The following is a 20,921-nucleotide window of genomic DNA, read 5'->3' on the forward strand; positions in this document are numbered from 1 at the left end:
AATTATCCTTCCTTAAGTCTTGTATTAATCGCCTCACTGCTGAAAGAAATGAATTCTGTGATTAACCTGGGGCCCTCTCACAAACTTTCTTTATTCTGTGACGTAAAGTGGAGAGCAAGCATGAAGTTAAGACACAAGGAAAGGAAAATCACATGATAACATAATTCCAGTGTGAAATTTGCTACACTTGGTGAATCTTCCCATGCAAAGTGACAAATTTATCAGAATTCAGTGACATTATATGGTACCTTTAATGTAGCCTGCCTCAGGCACTTCACAGAGGCTTTAATCAAAACAAAATTTGACACCAAGCCACATCAGGAAATTTGGACAGATATCTTGCTCATATTAAATTATGAAATAATCTTTGGTCAGAGACTAATGGGACTATGCATTTAACATAAACCTAAAACATGTTTGGCAGACAGAATAGAAATAATTTTATTGGTGCACAAGTACAAGTCAGGAAAGTTTTCATCTCCAACATCAAACTAGATTACAGAAACAAAAAAAACTCAAAAAAAGCAAAGTACAAAAAAGGAATGGAACAGAGTGCAAACAGGTCAAATCAAGCAAGTCATGTAAAAACCAAGCAACTTGCAATGTTGATGAAAACATTTCTTGTAAAACAAAACGGCTCTAAATATGCTGCAGGAAATCATACTAGCATAACTTCAGACTTGATGCAGTTACATGGTCAAGAATGTTTGCCTCCTCCTTCCCAATACAAAGACTTGCTAACCAGATGCAATCTTAGAAACAGACTTTCTCCATAACAAATGATCAACACTTGGTAAGTGATTGTGCGACAAAAAGATTCCCTTTGTTATCCGATCGGGAGAGCTGGCCAAATTTTTAACAGAAGGGAAACCAGCACATAGCCCTTTGAGAAACAAATCCTTTATTAGCACGGTTATAGGCAATGCATACACCTTTTGTGCCAAGTCTTCAGTCAACAGTCCCAAACAAGCTCTTAAGCACGACTGGCAGGCCGAGATTTCTTTATACGGTAAGACATGCCTGAAAAAGTGCAGTCACAAAAAAATGCACACGGTTTAATTGATTAAAAAAAAGGGGAGAAGAGTGCCAGCTCCTAACCATTTGCGGAGCACCCAGACGAGATCACCCAAAAGCATAAATCAACAGCTTAAAAATATAACCCAGGAAAAGGTTTTAAATACCATCAACCAGATTTAAAACAGGTGGCCATCAAGTTAAACAAAGCTTAAATTATACTTACATTGAGTGCATTGGTGAGAACAGTGCATGCTAAATGTGCTGGGTTAACCTTTAGTCCAACTAACATTCTTCTTCCAAGTTTACAGATCAAAGTTCACACAACACGTATGAAATGACTACCACTTGAGAACTAGTTTGAACCCTAGATTTTATCCACATTCAGCTGGTTTTATCTATCAGTAATTAGTGAAGCTGTTTCAGGTTTAACACTGATCAATACAGAAAAAGCTGCTCACACCCAATGCACTTTGTTTTATATCCATACAATCACTGTGAATGGTAACAACAGTGAAAGGTTACCAAGGCGAGAGCAATGTTATGCTTTTCTTCACAAAAAGGTCAAACACTGCAACACAATCTACGCCAAGGTGTGTGTGTGTGTGTGTGTGTGTGTGGGGGGGGGGGGTGGGGGGGGGGGTGTGGAGAAGATGAAGAAGAAAGAGAGAATGCCAAGGAGCAGATGACAAGTCCTTTCCTAAAGATATAATTCCAATGATTAAAGAATACACAACCCAAACTAAAATCTACCAATGCTCCAGCCATTGTAACTTATTTGTAATGTATTTTGGGGTTGGGGGGGCAGGGGGTACTTTGCAAGTAGCCTAATTTACAGGCACATGTGTTTGTGTATACATATATACACCCCATGGAAAAGTTAAATCTAGGTAGCCAAACAAAAATCACTTTCGCACGACACACCATTATTTTTGTAAAGCAGGAATTAACACTCTTGGTTACACAGCGGAAGTGTGAAATGTTATTAATTTACTCACAAACAGTCCTTTTCCCAAGATGCTCTTGCAGTATAGTAGCATAACCTCTACCAAAAAACTGATCTCTCTTGGTTAGCTGCACTTTATAATATAAATAAGCCCATCCTCTTTTCTTGCCCACAGTGCCTCTGCACCTGGGATAAAGAAACCAGTTGTGGAGCAGGAACGTGGAAAGTTGGCATACAGTTGCCACTCCCTGAATTAAGTGTGAAAAAACCTTCCCGGCAACATTGCATTTTGAATTGGGGTAGGTCTTGAGTTTCAGTTTGCATTTAACTATCATGCATTTATTTCCCAACTGGGACACTAACCCCAGGGTTGGATGCTGTAATGATTATACCCCATCTCAGGATCTATGGGTGGTGGGGGCAAGGGTGTGCTGGGCTATATTTCATCATATATGGTTAAAAACATACAATGTTAGAAGCAAGTTGTCAGGCAGAGGATTCCGTTTGTCAGTAAACCTTTTTCTTTTAACTCCCTTTAACAGAGGTCCATGCCCAAGATTCCAGAGACAATGTGTGTGCATTTCTTTGAAAAAGAATTAGTTACAGAGGTGGAATAGCTAAGTCTATGTGAGGTTAGATGGTTTGATATCCAGCATGGCTCCTCTTCCTTCCAATCAGATAAGCAATCAATACAATCAGCACAAGGCCAGCAAGAGCGGCACCAACAATGATTGGAATCAGCATATCATCTTTATCCATTTGGCATTCTTCAGCTGTTCAAAAAAAAGTTGCTTAAAGTTACATTCAGAACCTTAAATAATCCAAAAGACATAACATTATTAAAATACTTACATTCAGTTCCATGGTTAATGCACCTTCTATTTCTACGCACAAAACCAATCAATGTCAACATGAATACGTTATGGAGCAATTGAAGACCTCTGCTCCAAGTTGGTATTAAATCTTCATAAAAACTCTTCAATGATACGCATGAGCAAAATGTCTAGGAGAGGGTTTCCCAAACTGGGGTCCACGGACCCTCAGGGTCCGTGAATGGTCCCCAGGGGGTCTGCAAAGTCAGCAGCCACCACATGACTGGTAAACGTCGCTTCGAATATGCAAAATTTAAGATGAATTAGAGAAATAAAATGGGCCGATCAGAGCAAGACTTCTTGGAGCACTGGATGCTGACAGGCAGACTTGTCCAAAGCTCCGAGAGACCCATTGATTTATTCCATGTTGCTAGCCTGCCACCAACAGCAAGGCCAAGGTGAGGCAGGAGACTAATCGACCAGAAGCTGGGCGGCAGCAGCGAGAAGAGGCTGCACATGGCCGACAGATGGCAGCAGGTCTCGCTAAAGGAGCGGTAAGTGTATGGACAAGCGGGCGTGCGTGACGCTGTGAATGAATGAGGGGGGGGGGGGGTTAGGGTGAGTGTGTACGTGAGTGAGAAGGGTGAGAGTTAGAGATGTGAATGTGAGAGGAACATGTGAGTGGATGGGAAGAGGGAGCTGTGTGAGAGAATGAGAGTGAGGGAGAGATGTATGGATCCGATATTAGAATCAGCTTTCCACCATCATTCCTCCCATTGAAAATGGCAATGGGGCTTATATATTTTTAATCAGAAGACCTTTAAAAATATCAGATGAATATATGCTTAGATATATAAAATGCGTACAGGAGGGTTCTTTGGAACAATATGTAGATAGCCAGACTAGAGAGGGGGCTATACTGGACCTAGTACTGGGGAATGAGCCCGGTCAGGTCTTCAAAGTTTCGGTAGGGGAACATGTAGCAAATAGTGACCACAATTCTGTTAGCTTTAGGATAGTGATGGAAAAGGATGAGTGGTGTCCCAAGGGTAAGGTGTTGGATTGGGGGAAGGCTAACTTTGGTGGGATTAGGCAGAAATTGGCAGCTCTTGATTGGGAGAGGCTGTCTGAGGGTGTGGGAGTCTTTTAAGGAACAGTTGTTAGGGCTGCAGGACAGGCATGTGCCTGTAAAAAAGGATAGGAAGGGTAGGATTCGAGAACCGTGGATAACCAGGGAAATTGAGGGACTGGTCAAAAAGAAAAGAGGCGTATGTTAGGTCCAAGCAGCTAAAAACAGAGGGAGCGCTGGAGGAGTACAAAGGAAGTAGGAAAGAACTCAAACGGGGAATTAAAAGGGCAAAAAGGGGTCACAAAATGTCCTTGGCAGACAGGATTAAGGAGAATCCCAAGGCATTTTATTCATACGTTAGGAACAAAAGGGTTGTCAGGGAAAAAATCGGACCTCTCAGGGACAAAAGTGGGGAATTATGCTTGGAGCCCAAAGAAGATGGGGAGATCCTAAATGAATACTTTGCGTCGGTATTCACAAAGGAGAGGGATGTGTTGACTGGGTGTGTCTCGGAGGGGAGTGTTGAACCGTTGGAGAAAATCTCCAATACAAGGGAGGAAGTGTTAGGTTTGTTAGAGAATATAAAGACTGACAAATCCCCAGGGCCTGATGGAATCTATCCAAGGCTGCTCAGGGAGACGAGAGATGAAATCGCTGGGCCTCTGACGCAAATCTTTGTCTCGTCACTGGACACAGGTGAGGTCCCAGAGGATTGGAGGATAGCTAATGTGGTCCCGTTATTTAAGAAGGGTAGGAAGGATAACCCGGGTAATTATAGACCGGTGAGCTTGACGTCCGTGGTGGGGAAGTTGTTGGAGAAGGTTCTTAGAGATAGGATGTATGCGCACTTAGAAAGGAATAAACTCATTAACGATAGTCAGCATGGTTTTGTGAGAGGGAGGTCATGCCTCACTAACCTGGTGGAGTTTTTTGAAGAAGTGACTAGAATGGTTGACAAAGGAAGGGCCATGGATGTCGTCTATATGGACTTTAGTAAAGCGTTTGACAAAGTCCCTCATGGTAGGCTGGTGAAAAAGGTTGGATCTCATGGGATAAAGGGGGAGGTGGCTAGATGGGTGGAGAACTGGCTTGGTCACAGAAGACAGAGGGTGGTAGTGGAAGGGTCTTTTTCCGGCTGGAGGCCTGTGACTAGTGGTGTTCCGCAGGGCTCTGTATTGGGACCTCTGCTGTTTGTGATTTATATAAACGATCTGGAAGAAGGTGTAACTGGGGTGATCAGTAAGTTTGCGGACGACACAAAATTGGCAGGACTTGCAGATAGTGAGGAGCATTGTCAGAAGCTACAGAAGGATATAGATAGGCTGAAAATTTGGGCAAAGAAATGGCAGATGGAGTTCAATCCTGATAAATGCGAAGTGATGCATTTTGGTAGAAATAATGTAGGGAGGAGCTATACGATAAATGGCAGAACCATAAAGGGTGTAGATACGCAGAGGGACCTGGGTGTGCAAGTCCACAGATCCTTGAAGGTGACATCACAGGTGGAGAAGGTGGTGAAGAAGGCATATGGCATGCTTGCCTTTATAGGACGGGGCATAGAGTATAAAAGTTGGGGTCTGATGTTGCAGATGTATAGAACGTTGGTTCGGCCGCATTTGGAATACTGCGTCCAGTTCTGGTCGCCACACTACCAGAAGGACGTGGAGGCTTTGGAGAGAGTGCAGAGGAGGTTTACCAGGATGTTGCCTGGTTTGGAGCGGCTTAGTTATGAGGAGAGATTGGGTAAACTGGGGTTGTTCTCCCTGGAAAGATGGAGGATGAGGGGAGACTTAATAGAGGTGTATAAAATTATGAAAGGCATAGATAGGGTGAACGGTGGGAAGCTTTTCCCCAGGTCGGTGGTGACGTTCACGAGGGGTCATAGGTTCAAGGTGAAGCGGGGGAGGGGGGGGTTTAAACACAGATATCAGAAGGACATATTTTACACAGAGGGTGGTGGGGGCCTGGAATGCGCTGCCGGGCAAGGTGGTGGAGGCGGGGACACTGGGAACATTTAAGACTTATCTAGATAGCCATATGAACGGAGTGGGAATGGAGGGATACAAAAGAATGGTCTAGTTTGGACCAGGGAGCGGCACGGGCTTGGAGGGCCGAAGGGCCTGTTCCTGTGCTGTATTGTTCTTTGTTGTTCTATAGCTGGAGAAGACTTGTTTACATTTGGTTTCAGTGTTTGCAACTATTTTGCAGCAAAAACAAGGGCGCTGACATTATGAGAATGCTTGGGGTTCACTGATGCTCTTGGGAGGTCACTAGGGGTTCCGCGGCTCAAAAGGTTTGGGAAACCCTGGTCTAGGAGATGGTCACTTTAACCCAAGTTTTGTGTTCCTAGACATGGTAGTTAAGATACAGAAAGCTGAAAATACACAATTATATTAATTCCATACCACTTCTGCTCATAGAATCCCTACAGTGCAGAAGGCGGCCATTTGGCCCATCAAGTCTGCATTGACCACAATCCCACCCGGGCCCTATTCCCGTAACCCCACAGATTTACCCTGCTAATCCCCCTGGCACTAAAGGTCAATTTATCATGGCCAATCTGCTTATCCTGCACATCTTTAGAATGTGAGAGAAAACAGAAGCACCCGGGGGAAACACACGCGGACATGGGGAGAACGTACAAACTCCACACAGACAGTCACCCGAGGCCGGAATTGAACCCGGGTCCCTAGTGCTATGAGGCAGCAGTGTTAGCCACTGTGCCACCATGCCACCCACTAAGTTCATATGAAAAGTATTAAAAATTAAAATTGCAACAACTTACCAGTTGCATATTTTGAGTTGTTTACTCCAAATGGCTGAACATGGAGCTCAAATGCATTGATGGAGAAGTTTGAGTCCACCTGCAGTGTTTGCTCAGAATGGCACATATAAGATTTGCCTAAAGTCGTCTGTAGATAGTTCAGGCTTTCATTTTTAGCCACAAACTCCTTTCCTAAATGTGGAAATCAAAGGAAATGAAAGAACAGAATTCAGGTTGTTGCAATGTCTGGGGAGGCAATAGAATGCGAATCAAAAGGAAAATGTTCCAAGAGTAAACAGCATCCCAGTTATTCATGTTAACCTTCCACTGGGGCGATAGGGAATGACAACTTGTTCCCTACAGAGCTTTGTATTTGATTTGTTTTCAGAATATCAGTGACAATGGCATTTTGTTGCCCATTTCTAATCACCCTGAGGATATTAGGAGTCAAACAGAGTGGTGCTAAAGTTACTTGTAGACCAGATGCCCTGGAGTACATTTGTGAATGAAGTCGAGTTCTGAAGTTGATAATCCTGAAGTTTTCATGGCTTTTCTTCTGGTGCTGATCAAAAGATTTACTGCAATCAATTTTTAAATGTCCCTGATGGGAATTGGAACTAATTTCTGGATTACTTGTCCAGTACCACGTCTATTAGACTACTGTGTGCCATCCAAATTATTTCCCCCTCAGCTGACAGGTTATAATGATTAACTTGGATTAAGAAAGGACCTCAAATAGAGGCACAGCCTCAATTCAGACCAGCATCAAAAATTAGGGACGGTGAAGAAACTGATACAAGAAAAAGAACTAAATTCAAACCCAAAGGGTTTCTTACTGCAGATTAATCTTCCTTACATGCATATGTTCTTACTGTACAGTTCAAAAGCCTTTGATTTCTTCAGCGAAACACCATTAATCAACTGAAGGAGCCTTTCCCATTGACTGACCTTGATAATTTTTAAACACTTCAAATGTTAGACCTTTCCTACTTCTATAATGATATTACACTGTCTGCAGTTTGGGTTGTAACTGTAGTTTGACCAATAGTTTATATACATTTAATCATAACTTCCCTTCACTTGTAGCCTATGCCTCTATTTACAAAAATAATTTTTATAGTTTTTTCCACTTCAGCATACCCTTGAATCACACACATCATCTTTCCATTGCGGATATTCCTCTAAACAACCTGACAACCCTCCAACATATATTACCACATTTCTCCGCTGTAAATTGTACCTGTCACCTGCTTCCCATTGCATTCACTATCATATATTCTCAAAATCTATCACAATCCTCATCATCAGTTTGAAAAGCACATGGGGATATATTTTGGCAGAAGGGATAGTGAGAGGCAATATGCAATTAATGGCACAGTTCTAAAGGGATGTAGGAACAGTGGAACTTGGGGATTCATCTTCGTATGGGGGCTGTTAACAGCATTTTGCTTCTAATTTACAATTATAAACATTTTCATTGGTGACTCAGATGAAACCAGGGAATAGTACAGCTAGGTGCATGCCCTTGCAGTATCCTCACTGCTGACAGACAGCAAATATCCAGCAGTGAGCCAAACCTGACAATATATCCCTCTGTCTTGACAAAACAGAGCTCTTCCTCCAGACTAATGAATCCCTCCCTATGCTGCTAAACCACAGCAATCAAAGCAGGACCCAGTTGCCAGTTCTACAAAGAATATTCTCAATAATATTTTGCAATTTCTGAAATTGAGTGACGTTGCAATTCCATTAATTAAAGATGCACCAAATAGAAGCCAAGTAATAAATTTGCACTGCCCGTTCTATATGTTGCCTAATGTTTAAATGACAGCTCTTGAGTACTTCAAATCTAAATAGCGTACACCTAGGTCAATATGAATAATAACTTTCTACAACTATCATTTTAACTTTAAGATACACTTTCTGAAGGTTGAAACTTACCCAGAGCAGCAGGCAAACCAATGCGCGTGGAAACAGAGAGCTCCTTCAGATAAAACTTGTTGGTAGTAGCATTCTGAACAAAAAAAAAATCCGATTTGACATGACAAGCCGAGTATCATTATGCAGTCACATTTTTGGAACAGACAGTTAGTTCTTTATAAAGCCAGTGGGCACTATTTGGAAAAGGCATTGCAGAAAACAATAGTAAAGTCAGCAATTCTTTGCATAACAGAACATTGCCTCAAGTAAGAATGGCAGTTTAAATGGATAACACGAATACAAAATCACTTACATTCCCTCATCCTTGTCTTAACAACGTTCTAAATACCCATAGTTTTGGTAGATGATTGCGAAGCTTTGTACATTTAAGACTTAATAGTGCAAGACAATGTTGAGGCAATCTAACCCAATTTGCTATTTAATAACAATGACTGGGGAAGAATACTTGGTCTCCGAGTTAAATGTATCCATTATATACCCAAGATCTGAAGATGTTAAACTCCTGACAGCCAATTGAAGTAGGAAATCAAAAGTCAATCTTTACTCAGTTTCAGATTTATTCACAGTGAAATTTACCAAGTGTATTCACAGTGGAAAAGGATCTTGGTAGTTGCAGTGCAGACTTGCAGTGGACTGAGAAGATTGAGCATGTGGAGGAAAGAGGTTTTGAAAAGCATCAAGTTAGATAAATCGCCGGGACCGGATGGGATGTACCCCAGGTTACTGTTGGAGGTGAGGGAAGAGATTGCTGAGCCTCTGGCGATGATCTTTGCATCATCAATGGAGACGGGAGAGGTTCCGGAGGATTGCGGATGTGGTTCCGTTATTCAAGAAAGGGAGAAGAGATAGCCCGGGAAATTATAGACCAGTGAGTCTAACCCCAGTGGTTGGTAAGTGGATGGAGAAGATCCTGAGAGGCAGGATTTATGAACACCTGGAGAGGAATAGTATGATCAGAAATAGCCAGCACGGCTTTGTCCAAGGCAGATCATGCCTTACGAGCCTAATTGAATTTTTTGAAGATGTAACTAGACACACAGACGAGGGAAGAGCGGTAGATTTAGTTTGTATGGATTTCAGCAAGGCGTTTGATAAGGTGTCCCATGCAAGGCTTATTGAGAAAATGAAGGGGCATGGGATACAAGGGGACACTGCTTTTTGGATTCAGAACTGGCTTGCCCACAGAAGGCAAAGAGTGGTTGTAGATGGGTCTTTTTCAGCATGGGGGTCGGTCACCAGTGGAGTGCCCCAGGGATCTGTTCTGGGACCCTTGCTCTTTGTGATTTTTATAAATGACCTGGATGAGGAAGTGCAAGGATGGGTTGGCAAGTTTGCTGATGACACAAAGGTTGGAGGTGTTGTGGATAGTGTAGAGGGATGTCAGCAGTTGCAACAAGAGATAGATAAGATGCAAGACTGCGCAGAGAAGTGGCAGATGGACTTCAACCCAGATAAGTGTGTGGTGGTTCATTTTGGCAGGTCGAATAGGATGAAAGAATATAATATTAAGGGTAAGACGCTTGGCAGTGTGGAAGATCAGAAGGATCTTGGGGTCCGGATTCAGAGGACGCTCAAAGCAGCGTCGCAGGTAGAGGCTGTGGTTAAGAAGGCGTATGGAATACTGGCCTTCATCAATAGAGGAATTGAGTTTAGAAATCAGGAGATAATGCTGCAGCTGTATAGAACCCTGGTCAGACCCCATCTGGAGTACTGTGCCCAGTTCTGGTCGCCTCATTATAAAAAGGATGTGGAAGCTATAGAAAGGGTACAGAGGAGATTTACAAGGATGTTGCCTGGATTAGGCGGCATGCCTTATGAGGATAGGTTGAGAGAGCTAGGTCTTTTCTCCTTGGAGAAGCGAAGGCTGTCACGGGCATTCAACCTTGGATCTTCAGGTAAGCGTTCTCCAAGGCGGCCTTCACGACACACGACAGCGCAGAGTCGCTGAGCAGAAACTGATAGCCAAGTTCCGTACACATGAGGACGGCCTAAACCGCGATGTTGGATTTATGTCACGTTATCAGTAACCCCCACAGCTTGCCTCCTGGGCTTGTAGAATCTCACTAGCTGTTCTGTCTGGAGACAATACACATCTCTTTAACCTGTGTTGAATGCTCCCTCCACCCACATTATCTGTACCTTTAAGACCTGGCTGGCTGTAGAGATTTGCATTCTAATTAGTATTCTGTAACTTGATTTCTGTGTTTGTGCACTGTTGCAGAACAGATATCCACCCCATCTGACGAAGGAGCTGTGCTCCGAAAGCTTATGGTATTTGCTACCAAATAAACCTGTTGGACTTTCACCTGGTGTTGTGAGACTTCTTACTGAGTATAACCAAATACAGCATCCCCAATGAGTTTTACTCAACACAAAGCTAACATTTTCACAAGAGACGGGCAAATGGGAGAAAGCCCAAATGGAAAAAGAGCATTTTTTCTAAAAATACACATTATCAAAATGAAGCGCTTAATGAAACCTGTATAACTTTATATTTAATACAGAACATCTTTAACTCACCACAACAAACACAAAATTCAGCTTGGTCAAGGTGTCTGTCAATTGAAGAGATGCACGATCACGGCTGCAGTTTCCATCCGAAACTGTTGTGTTTGGCTGAATGTTAAAAACTTTCAGTGCAGTCTACAAGAAGAAAATATACTCATTCACATTCTAGTTTGCAATAGTGCAAGTGCTTATTATAGGAAATAAACAAGCATGATTTTAATTCTTCCATTTTTTTCTCTCCCTAATACCACCCCATCTCCACCACCATTCTTAACACCATGACCACTGTTAAGTCATGGCTGAGTCACAACCTGTGAACATGAGAGGGCCAAAAGCCAAGTATTAAACTCCACCATAAACTCCAATGCTGTTTGTGAGCCTTCCTGCTTCAGAGTCTGCACGAGGAGATCTTTTTGAACAGCAAAACTGAACAACATGCAGCACAATCCCATGACTCTGGAGGCCCCAGTAAGGCTGTATATCAGAGCATCCTCAAGTCGACATGTACATGCATCTGAAGCACATCATCAATATTTAAATAATGCATTTTCAAAAAACTCTGAATAAAGGGCTACTTTAGTTGACATCATTAGCCACAGATGTAAAGAACAGCCTCAATTTCTCAGAGTCGACCCAGCCGAGTGCCATCCCTGTTGATGAATTTGCAACAGCAGCAGCTAGGATAGCAAGTGATGTGATGATGCCAGTCTATCACCATGGGTAGGTGGAAAGGGAAAACAATTCCCTTGGCTGATGTAGAATTGTTTATTACACTTGGCACAAGACAAAGCTTGTTGGAATTTGACATCTGCACAGGCCATGCTTTATGCAAGATTATGCATTAACAAACAATCAATTGTTATACAGATCGGAGGGAAATTCTGCAACAGTAACTGTCATCTCCCCCACCCGACTGAACTGTAGATGTGTTCAGTTCACAGAGAAGACAAAAGAAGCCTCATTGTAAAAAAAAGTCATCAGCCCCACCTGTTCTCGCACCATTTCCCCAACAAATTAAATAAACTTATGATTGATATTTATTAATATGCCACAGGGTACAGCTTGTGGCTGTCACAGTTGCGCATGGCACTGTTAACTCCCTCAGGAGTAATATCGAACTCAACTATCTGAATTGATGAAACAATAAATGAATTTCAGTATTGTTTAAGTTCTGCAATCTCTCACCATTTAGATAATGTTTTTTTTTATTTTTCTAGCAAAAATTGACAATTACACATTTTCCCACATTATACTCCATTTGCCAGATATTTACCCACTTGCTTAACCTATCTATATCCCTTTGCAGTGTCATGTGCTCTTCACAAAGAACAGTACAGCACAGGAAACAGGCCCTTCGGCTCTCCAAGCCTGTGCCGCTCATTGGTCCAACTAGACCATTCGTTGTATCCCTCCATTCCCAGACTGCTCATGAGACTATCCAGGTAAGTCTTAAACGATGCCAGCGTGTCTGATTCCACCACCCTCCTTGGCAGCGCATTCCAGGCCCCCACCACTCTGTGTAAAAAAACGTCCCCCTAATATCTGAGTTATACTTCGCCCCTCTCACCTTCAGCCCGTGGCCCCTCGTGATCGTCACCTCCGACCTAGGAAAAAGCTTCCCACTGTTCACCCTATCTATATCCTTCATAATTTTGTACACCTCTATTAGGTCTCCCCTCAGTCTCCGTCTTTCCAGGGAGAACAACCCCAGCTTACCCAATCTCTCCTCATAGCCAAGATCCTCCATACCAGGCAACATCCTGGTAAACCTTCTCTGCACTCTCTGTGCCTGTGACTAGTGGTGTACCGCAGGGCTCTGTATTGGGACCTCTGCTGTTTGTGATTTATATAAATGATCTGGAAGAAGGAGTAACTGGGGTGATCAGTAAGTTTGCGGACGACACAAAACTGGCAGGACTTGCAGATAGTGAGGAACATTGTCAGAGGCTACAGAAGGATATAGATAGGCTGGAAATTTGGGCAAGGAAATGGCAGATGGAGTTCAATCCTGATAAATGCGAAGTGATGCATTTTGGTGGGAATAATGTAGGGAGGAGCTACACGATAAATGGAAGAACCATAAAGGGTGTAGAGACGCAGAGGGACCTGGGTGTGCAAGTCCACAGATCTTTGAAGGTGACGTCACAGGTGGAGAAGGTGGTGAAGAAGGCATATGGCATGCTTGCCTTTATAGGACGGGGCATAGAGTATAAAAGTTGGGGTCTGATGTTGCAGATGTATAGAACGTTGGTTCGGCCGCATTTGGAATACTGCGTCCAGTTCTGGTCGCCACACTACCAGAAGGACGTGGAGGCTTTGGAGAGAGTACAGAGGAGGTTTACCAGGATGTTGCCTGGTATGGAGGGGCTTGGTTATGAGGAGAGATTGGGTAAACTGGGGTTGTTCTCCTTGGAAAGACGGAGGATGAGGGGAGACTTAATAGAGGTGTATAAAATTATGAAAGGCATAGATAGGGTGAACGGTGGGAAGCTTTTCCCCGGGTCGGTGGTGACGTTCACGAGGGGTCATAGGTTCAAGGTGAAGGGGGGGAGGTTTAACACAGATATCAGAAGGACATATTTCACACAGAGGGTCGTGGGGGCCTGGAATGTGTTGCCGGGCAAGGTGGTGGAGGCGGACACACTGGGAACGTTTAAGACTTATCTAGACAGCTATATGAACGGAGTGGGAATGGAGGGATACAAAAGAGTGGTCTAGTTTGGACCAGGGAGCGGCGCGGGCTAATTGTTCCTGGTTTCTCGTTTCAAGGCTTCATTCTATGATCATCTTGCTGGTGCCAGTACAGAGTGAGACTGCGGATAGTTGGGAACCTGTCTCGGGGGCAGGGAATTCATATGGTGTTCGTGGAAGTGGAAATGACTAGGGTTGGGAAGCATTTTCCGATCGGGGCCATTGTGATCTCCTGGACTCGTTTCGATCGCCTCAGGGGGTCGGAGAGGAATTTCCCAGATTTTTTTTCCCCATATTGGCCCTGGGGTTTTTCACTCTGGGTTTTCGCCTCTCCCTGGAGATCACATGGTCTGGAATGGGGGGGTGGGGGTAAGTTAATAGGTTGTAATGAACAAAGCATCGTAGCTGTGAGGGACAGCTCGGTGGATAGGATATTGGTATGTAGATAGGCTGGAAAATTGGGCGGGGATCCTGGATTCAGGATTCAATCCTGGACCGGGGAGCGGCGCGGGCTTGGAGGGCCGAAGGGCCTGTTCCTGTGCTGTATTGTTCTTTGTTCTTTGTTAAAGCCTCCACGTCCTTCTGGTAGTGCGGCAACCAGAACTGGACGCAGTACTCCAAATGTGGCCTAACCAGCGTTCTATAGAGCTGCAACATCAGACTCCAGCTTTTATACTCTATACCCCGTCCTATAAAGGCAAGCATACCATATGCCTTCTTCACCACCTTCTCCACCTGTGCTGCCACCTTCAAAGATTTGTGGACTTGCACACCTAGGTCCCTCTGTGTTTCTATACTCTTGTTGGCTCTGCCATTTATTGTATAACTCCCCCCTACATTAGTTCTTCCAAAATGCATCACTTCGCATTTATCTGGATTAAATTCTATCTGCCATTTCTCCGCCCAATTTTCCAGCCTATCTATATCCTGCTGTATTGTCCGACAATGTTCATTGCTATCCGCAAGTCCAGCCATCTTCATGTCATCCGCAAACTTGCTGATAACACCAGTTACACCTTCTTCCAAATCATTTATATATAAATAGCAGAGGTCCCAATACAGAGCCCTGCGGAACACCACTGGTCACAGACCTCCAGACCTTCGACTGTTACCCTCTGTCTCCTGTGGCCAAGCCAGTTTTCTACCCATCTAGCCACCTCTCCTTGTATCCCATGAGCCTTAACCTTCTTAACCAACCTGCCATGAGGGACTTTGTCAAATGCCTTACTGAAATCCATATAGACGACATCCACGGCCCTTCCTTCGTCAACCGTTTCTGTCACTTCCTCAAAAAACTCCACCAAATTTGTACGGCACGACCTCCCTCTTACAAAACCATGCTGTCTGTCACTAATGAGATTGTTCCGTTCTAAATGCGCATACATCCTGTCTCTAAGAATCCTCTCCAACAACTTCCCTACCACGGATGTCAAGCTCACTGGCCTATAATTACCCAGGTTATCCCTGCTACCCTTCTTAAATAACAGTACCACATTCGCTATCCTCCAATCCTCAGGGACCTCACCTGTGTCCAATGAAGAGACAAAGATTTCCGTCAGAGGCCCAGCAATTACATCTCTTGTCTCCCTGAGCAGGCTAGGATAGATGCCATCAGGCCCTGGGGATTTGTCAGTTTTAATGTTACCTAAAAAAACCTAACACTTCCTCCCTTGTAATGGAGATTCTCTCTAATGGGTCAACACCTCCCTCTGAGGCACTCCCAGTCAACAAGTCCCTCTCCTTTGTGAATACCGATGCAAAGTATTCATTTAGGATCTCCCCTATTCCCTCGGGTTCTAAGCATAATTCCCCTCCTTTGTCCCGGAGAGGTCCGACTTTTTCCCTGACAACTCTTTTGTTCCTAACATATGAATAAAATGCCTTAGGATTCTCCTTAATCCTGTCTGCCAAGATCATTTCGTGACCTCTTTTTGCCCTTCTAACTCCTTGTTTGAGTTCTTTCCTACTCTCTCTGTATTCCTCCAGAGCTCCATCTGTTTTCAGTTGCCTGGACCCAACGTTCACATCTTACTTTCCTACCTATCTTTGCGTCATCAGCAAATTTAGCAATACCCTCAGCACACATTGCTGAGGGTTTGGACTAACATGTAGGCCAGAGCAGGTTGGTAATGTTTGAATCCTGTTTACGGAACCCATTGAGTTTACGGCACTCGAAGAGCAATCCATTTAGTCCTGTTTCCTGGTTCTATCCCTGAATGTTTCTCCTTTAAGAATTTTTCAATTCAGTTTTGAATTCTGCTTCCACCATCTATCAGGGAATGCATTCCAGATCCTAACCACTCATGGCAGAAACAATGTCCCTTTGCGTTGCCTCTAGTCCTAAAGTGCTACAGAATAATTCTCAATACTACTATTCATCAACCTAGATTACATGTTTAAATCTGTTATGAGGCTTTTACTCACGACCTCCATGCTCAGACGAGAATACAACCAATGAGACATGGCCACAAAAACTAATGTTAACAACTTTTGTGATGCAAACAATATTTATATAATTCAACAGCCCTGTCAAATCAGACAAATATAGACGTAAAGACAATACAATACATTTTCTCAATAAAGTGCATTAATGCAAGCTGTACTGTTAAACATAATTAGCTTCGGACACCGTAGAATAATTCCAATATTTATGCAGCCATTCAAACGCTGGGCTGAAAGCATGAATGCAGATGACAAAACTTTTCCAAAAAGTCAACATCTCACGTGCACTCCCAAAGAAAGCTGACCATAAAGTCATTTGACTAAAAGCTAAATGGTCTCGAACAGGTTTATTCAATAGATTTTCTCCTGTATCTGCTCAAAGCTAATCTACATTAGATCAGCCCACACAATATTTGACTTTATCCAACAAAATTATACACATCAGTAAACAGTACGTTGTCCATAGAACCATAAAAAATTACAGCACAGAAAAAGGTCATTCAGCCTATCGTATCTGCACTAGCAGACCTTGTCCTTTTCCAACTTCACATCTGACCAGATCCTTCTTGTCTAGGGAACATTAGCTGGGATGGATTGCACATATTTTGGGGCAACAAACACGACCCAGATTATTCTATTTGGTGCATAAACTCAATGGACTGAATGGACTCCCTCTGTGCTGTAACAACTCTGTACACAAACCATGAAATAAGATAATCCCATGATAAAATACAGGACATAAGAACATAAGACATGCTTACCTTCTGAGATTTATTAATGTATAACTTTCATAATATTGAAATTTAATCCTACCCCCAATCAAAAACATCAAATTAGTGATGCAGTTGCCCATGCTATGATGAAATGGGCTTGATTATATCACATTAATTCCCTAGATTATGGAGTAATTATTTTGAAAATTACATATTGGATGCTCAGAGGATGTTTCCCCTTGTGGGAGTGACGAGAACTAGGGGACATAGTTTAAAAATAAGGGGGTGTTTTATTTAAGATAGAAAATAATTCCCCTCATCTCTATCAGATGGTTGTTTGTCTGTGGAATTCTCTTCCCCAGAGACCAGTGGAAGCTGGGTGATTTGAATATTTTTACGCTAAATTAGACAAGAGTCAAAAGGTATGGGGGGTAGACAGTAAAGTGGAGTCAAGGTCACAATTACACAACAGTTCAGCCACGATCTTCTCAAATGGCGGAGCAGGCTCCAGGGACCAAGTGGCCGACTCCAGTTCCTAATTTGTAAGCTTGTATGGTAGAACACTGAATTACCTGCCGCTTTATACAACTTCAAATGTAAAGATTTAAAGTGATTACCTTATTATCTAGGGTAGTGTATGTTATGTTGAGCTGTAGTCCCATCTTGGCAAGCAGACAGGTTCCATTGCTGTTGGAGACATTATAAGTTCCTGGAACAGGATTCTGAGGTGTCGGGGGTGCTGCCGTCGTTGGAGTCAGGGTGGTAACCAGCGTTGTAGTAGGTATAGTTGGAGTCACATCAGCAGAACATACACTTTCTAAAAGTAAAATTGATCTGATGTAAATACATGAAAGAAATTCAACTACTTTCAAACATTATTTAGGCAAAAATTTTGATACTATGTCAAAGCTGAAAATGCTTACCAATTTTACTGAAATCATTACTTGGTGGAAAAGCTTCCATTCGAACATGGCTCAAAGTTAAGTTTACAATTTTCATGTGCACAGTAGAATCACTTGTACATCTGTACGTTGTATTTATTTTTGCACTGATGTCCATCGAGCTCGAAGAAGTTACGAAAAAACCTGGAAAGGTTTTCAAAACAGCAATTTTACAATTAAAAAAAACTTAGAATTATTAGAAATCATAGAACATTATCAAACCCCAATTCAAATTTTCAACCCATAAAAAAGTCATATTGTTGAACTTGGTTTTGTCCTTCACTGATCCTCATTTGGCACCTGCAGAATGATTTGTGTAATTTTTATTGTGAGCATGTATGGTCACTTACATAACAAGAGGTAGGAAGAGTAGGCCATTCAATAAGATCATGCTTGATCTGATTTTGACCGTAACTCCATTTTCCTGCCTACCTCATATAACCCTAGGCTCCCCTGTAGATCACAAATCTGCCTTAACTCAGCCGCGAGTATATTCAATAACCTATGATCGCTAGGGGTCAGAATTCCAAAATTAAGCAACCTCAGAGAATAGATTCCTCCTTACCTCCATCTTGATTGAGAGGCCTCTTTTTCTGAAACTGTGCCCCCTGGTTCTAGATTCTCCTACAAGGGGAAATATTCTCTCCGCATCTAGTCTGTCACATCAGCAGAACATACACTTTCTATATGTTATATGTTTCAATAAGATCACCTCTCATTCTGTTAGAGGGCCAACCTTCTCAACCTTTCCTCAAGACAAACGCCCTCATCCAAAGAATCAATCTCGGAAACTTCCTCTGAACTGCCCCCAGTGCAAGTATATCCCTCCTTAAATAAGGACACCAAAACTGTACCCAGTATTCTAGGTGTGGTTTGACCAATGCAGTTGTAGCTAGACTTCCCTACTTTTATACTCTATTCTCCTTGCAATAAAGGCAAACATTCACCTGGCTAATTAATTGCTATACTGCATGCTAATTTTTATCCCTCGGTACTGCAGCATTCTGCAGTCTCTCTCCAGTTAAATAATATTTTGCTTTTCGATTCTTCCCAATAAAGTGGACAACCTTGCACTTCCCACATTATACTCCATCTGCCAAAGTTTTGCCCACTACATCCTATCTATTACCCTTTGCTTGATGATAATGTGCTGGCACTGCTTCAGCAGAGCATCTTCCAGTTCACACCATAAACTGCCAAAAACATTTTATGCGGTGGTTTTTGAAAACCATGTAAACCACATCCACTCCATTACCTAATCTTAATTCTTCAAACAATTCAGTAAAGCTCTTTAGAAGTCTGCTGACAATCTGGTACAGCTGCTATTTCTCCAAACCTCTTGCGATTTCATGTTGTATTGTAGGCTTGTAATTTATCAAATTAAGGCTAATGGAACATAATTTCTAGTCTTATTTAAGAGGTCTTGTTTGCTGTCCTTTAGCACAGTTTTCCTTTACAAAGGAGTTCTGGAGAATGATTCAAAGTTGTTTTTTTCATCCTACACTTCTCACATGATCATCGATTATCATCAGATTAAAGAAAATCTGAGTCACCATTTTTAAGCTTCACTCTTGAAACAACCCCACCCTATTAAGAGTTTTAAAATGCCAGCACCCCCACCACTGCTGTGAAGAGACAGCATTCTTGATCATTAATACACGCCTGTCTAATATAATCAACTTTCATTCCACTCCCTGTTTGCAAAGTAACTGATTTCACAAAGAAATTCTACCCAGGCTACCCCAAGTCTGAACACATTGGCTTTATAATACTGTCTTAAACACCACTGCCTTTTCTTTCCCATCTCGACAAACAGTAAATTGCCCATACTGACCCAGTTGTAGGCATGCTGCAAATGCCAAAATTTGCATTAGACATGTAACGTCTGAAGCTGAAGCATTTATAGATACCAACAATAACTTACCTTTGGAACCTGCATTTGGAAAAAGTGCATGGTCACTCCAGTTGCAAGAAATAGCTAGTACATCCATTTTGTATGATGTGTTGACTCTCGAGAAATTCATGCTGAGGGAATGACCGTCCCCAAAGCTGATTACCAGTAATGGTGCAGTCATGTTTTTACAATCACTGTGGTTGCTTACTTGTGCATCCTCTGGGAGGGGAAACAAAACTGTAGCCTGAAACAGAAGAAGAAAATGCTTGATAACCCTCCAAAGGTTAAAATCATTCAGTGCATATTTCTGCATAAATGGTTTTAATCTCCATATCAAACGTTTGGTCAAAAAACACATTCATTATTGCTTTTGTGAATTCTGCCTTGCACAAAGCCATTTCAGTAACTTTCACAGCATTACTGTGATCATGAATTTTCTATAATTCTTAAACTTTATTCACAGATGAAAATAATGTACTAAAAGGTTACTTAAAAGCGACTTCACTCTCCATTTTGGCGGATACAGTAAGACTGCTAATCCTGCAGCTAATAGTATACACAATGCAAAAATGTTTCATTGCCAGCATTTTACAGATCTCGTTTAGCTACAGCTAACATGTCCTCAGTGGCTGAGGAACTTGCTGCTTCCCTACATCAAGACTATCTGTATGCTCAGGACATTCCCACTTATTTATTTTTAGTTTACTTGTAAACCACAGGGCTATTTTTCATACAGTTCTTCACTTATGGATCCAAATTAAACCACAGTTCACTGCTTCAAGATTAACCTAAACAAAAGCTGATTTCGTCTAGCTAACTGGACAGACAGAACCTGTCCTCTACACCAAACAAATTTGAAAATCTAGTTGGAGAGAAAATGGCCCGACAGTTAAAAGAGGTTGTGCTTCTTGTGGAGGTGAGACTGGGGGGTCACTTCAAATCTAGGATATCTGAAAACCATGGTCTGGAAGGCCAGATTAAATCTCTGATATTCTGCATCATCCTTGAAATGAATGAAAGAGAAAGCGAGTATAAAAATCATCAGTCTCCAAAACCAGACTCTGCTCACCTGCTCTGATCCATATACCTGAGCACGATACGTTCATGATCAGAATTAGGTCAGTAGAGGGAGGCATCTCTTCCAACAGTTGGTTAGAATCCACCGACTAATTGCAACACATCATCA

At 42.5% G+C, this 20,921-nt stretch overlaps 1 protein-coding gene across 1 annotated transcript in view; it reads right to left on the reverse strand.

Moving 5' to 3' along the window:
* Nucleotides 1–412: 412 nt before the first annotated feature.
* LOC144506327 (lysosome-associated membrane glycoprotein 1-like) overlaps nucleotides 413–20,921 on the reverse strand; it is a 41,678-nt gene continuing 21,169 nt past the window's right edge. Inside the window, exons 3-9 of the mRNA XM_078232288.1 lie at nucleotides 19,766–19,979; nucleotides 17,824–17,985; nucleotides 17,518–17,717; nucleotides 11,067–11,189; nucleotides 8,547–8,619; nucleotides 6,627–6,797; nucleotides 413–2,733 (exon numbers count right to left, since the gene is read on the reverse strand). Coding sequence (XP_078088414.1) covers nucleotides 2,594–2,733; nucleotides 6,627–6,797; nucleotides 8,547–8,619; nucleotides 11,067–11,189; nucleotides 17,518–17,717; nucleotides 17,824–17,985; nucleotides 19,766–19,979 — 1,083 coding nt within the window. The 3' untranslated portion in view covers nucleotides 413–2,593. The remainder of the gene's footprint in view (nucleotides 2,734–6,626; nucleotides 6,798–8,546; nucleotides 8,620–11,066; nucleotides 11,190–17,517; nucleotides 17,718–17,823; nucleotides 17,986–19,765; nucleotides 19,980–20,921) is intronic.

The sequence above is a fragment of the Mustelus asterias genome, chromosome 17 (genome assembly GCF_964213995.1).
Source record: "Mustelus asterias chromosome 17, sMusAst1.hap1.1, whole genome shotgun sequence".
NCBI lineage: Eukaryota > Metazoa > Chordata > Chondrichthyes > Carcharhiniformes > Triakidae > Mustelus > Mustelus asterias.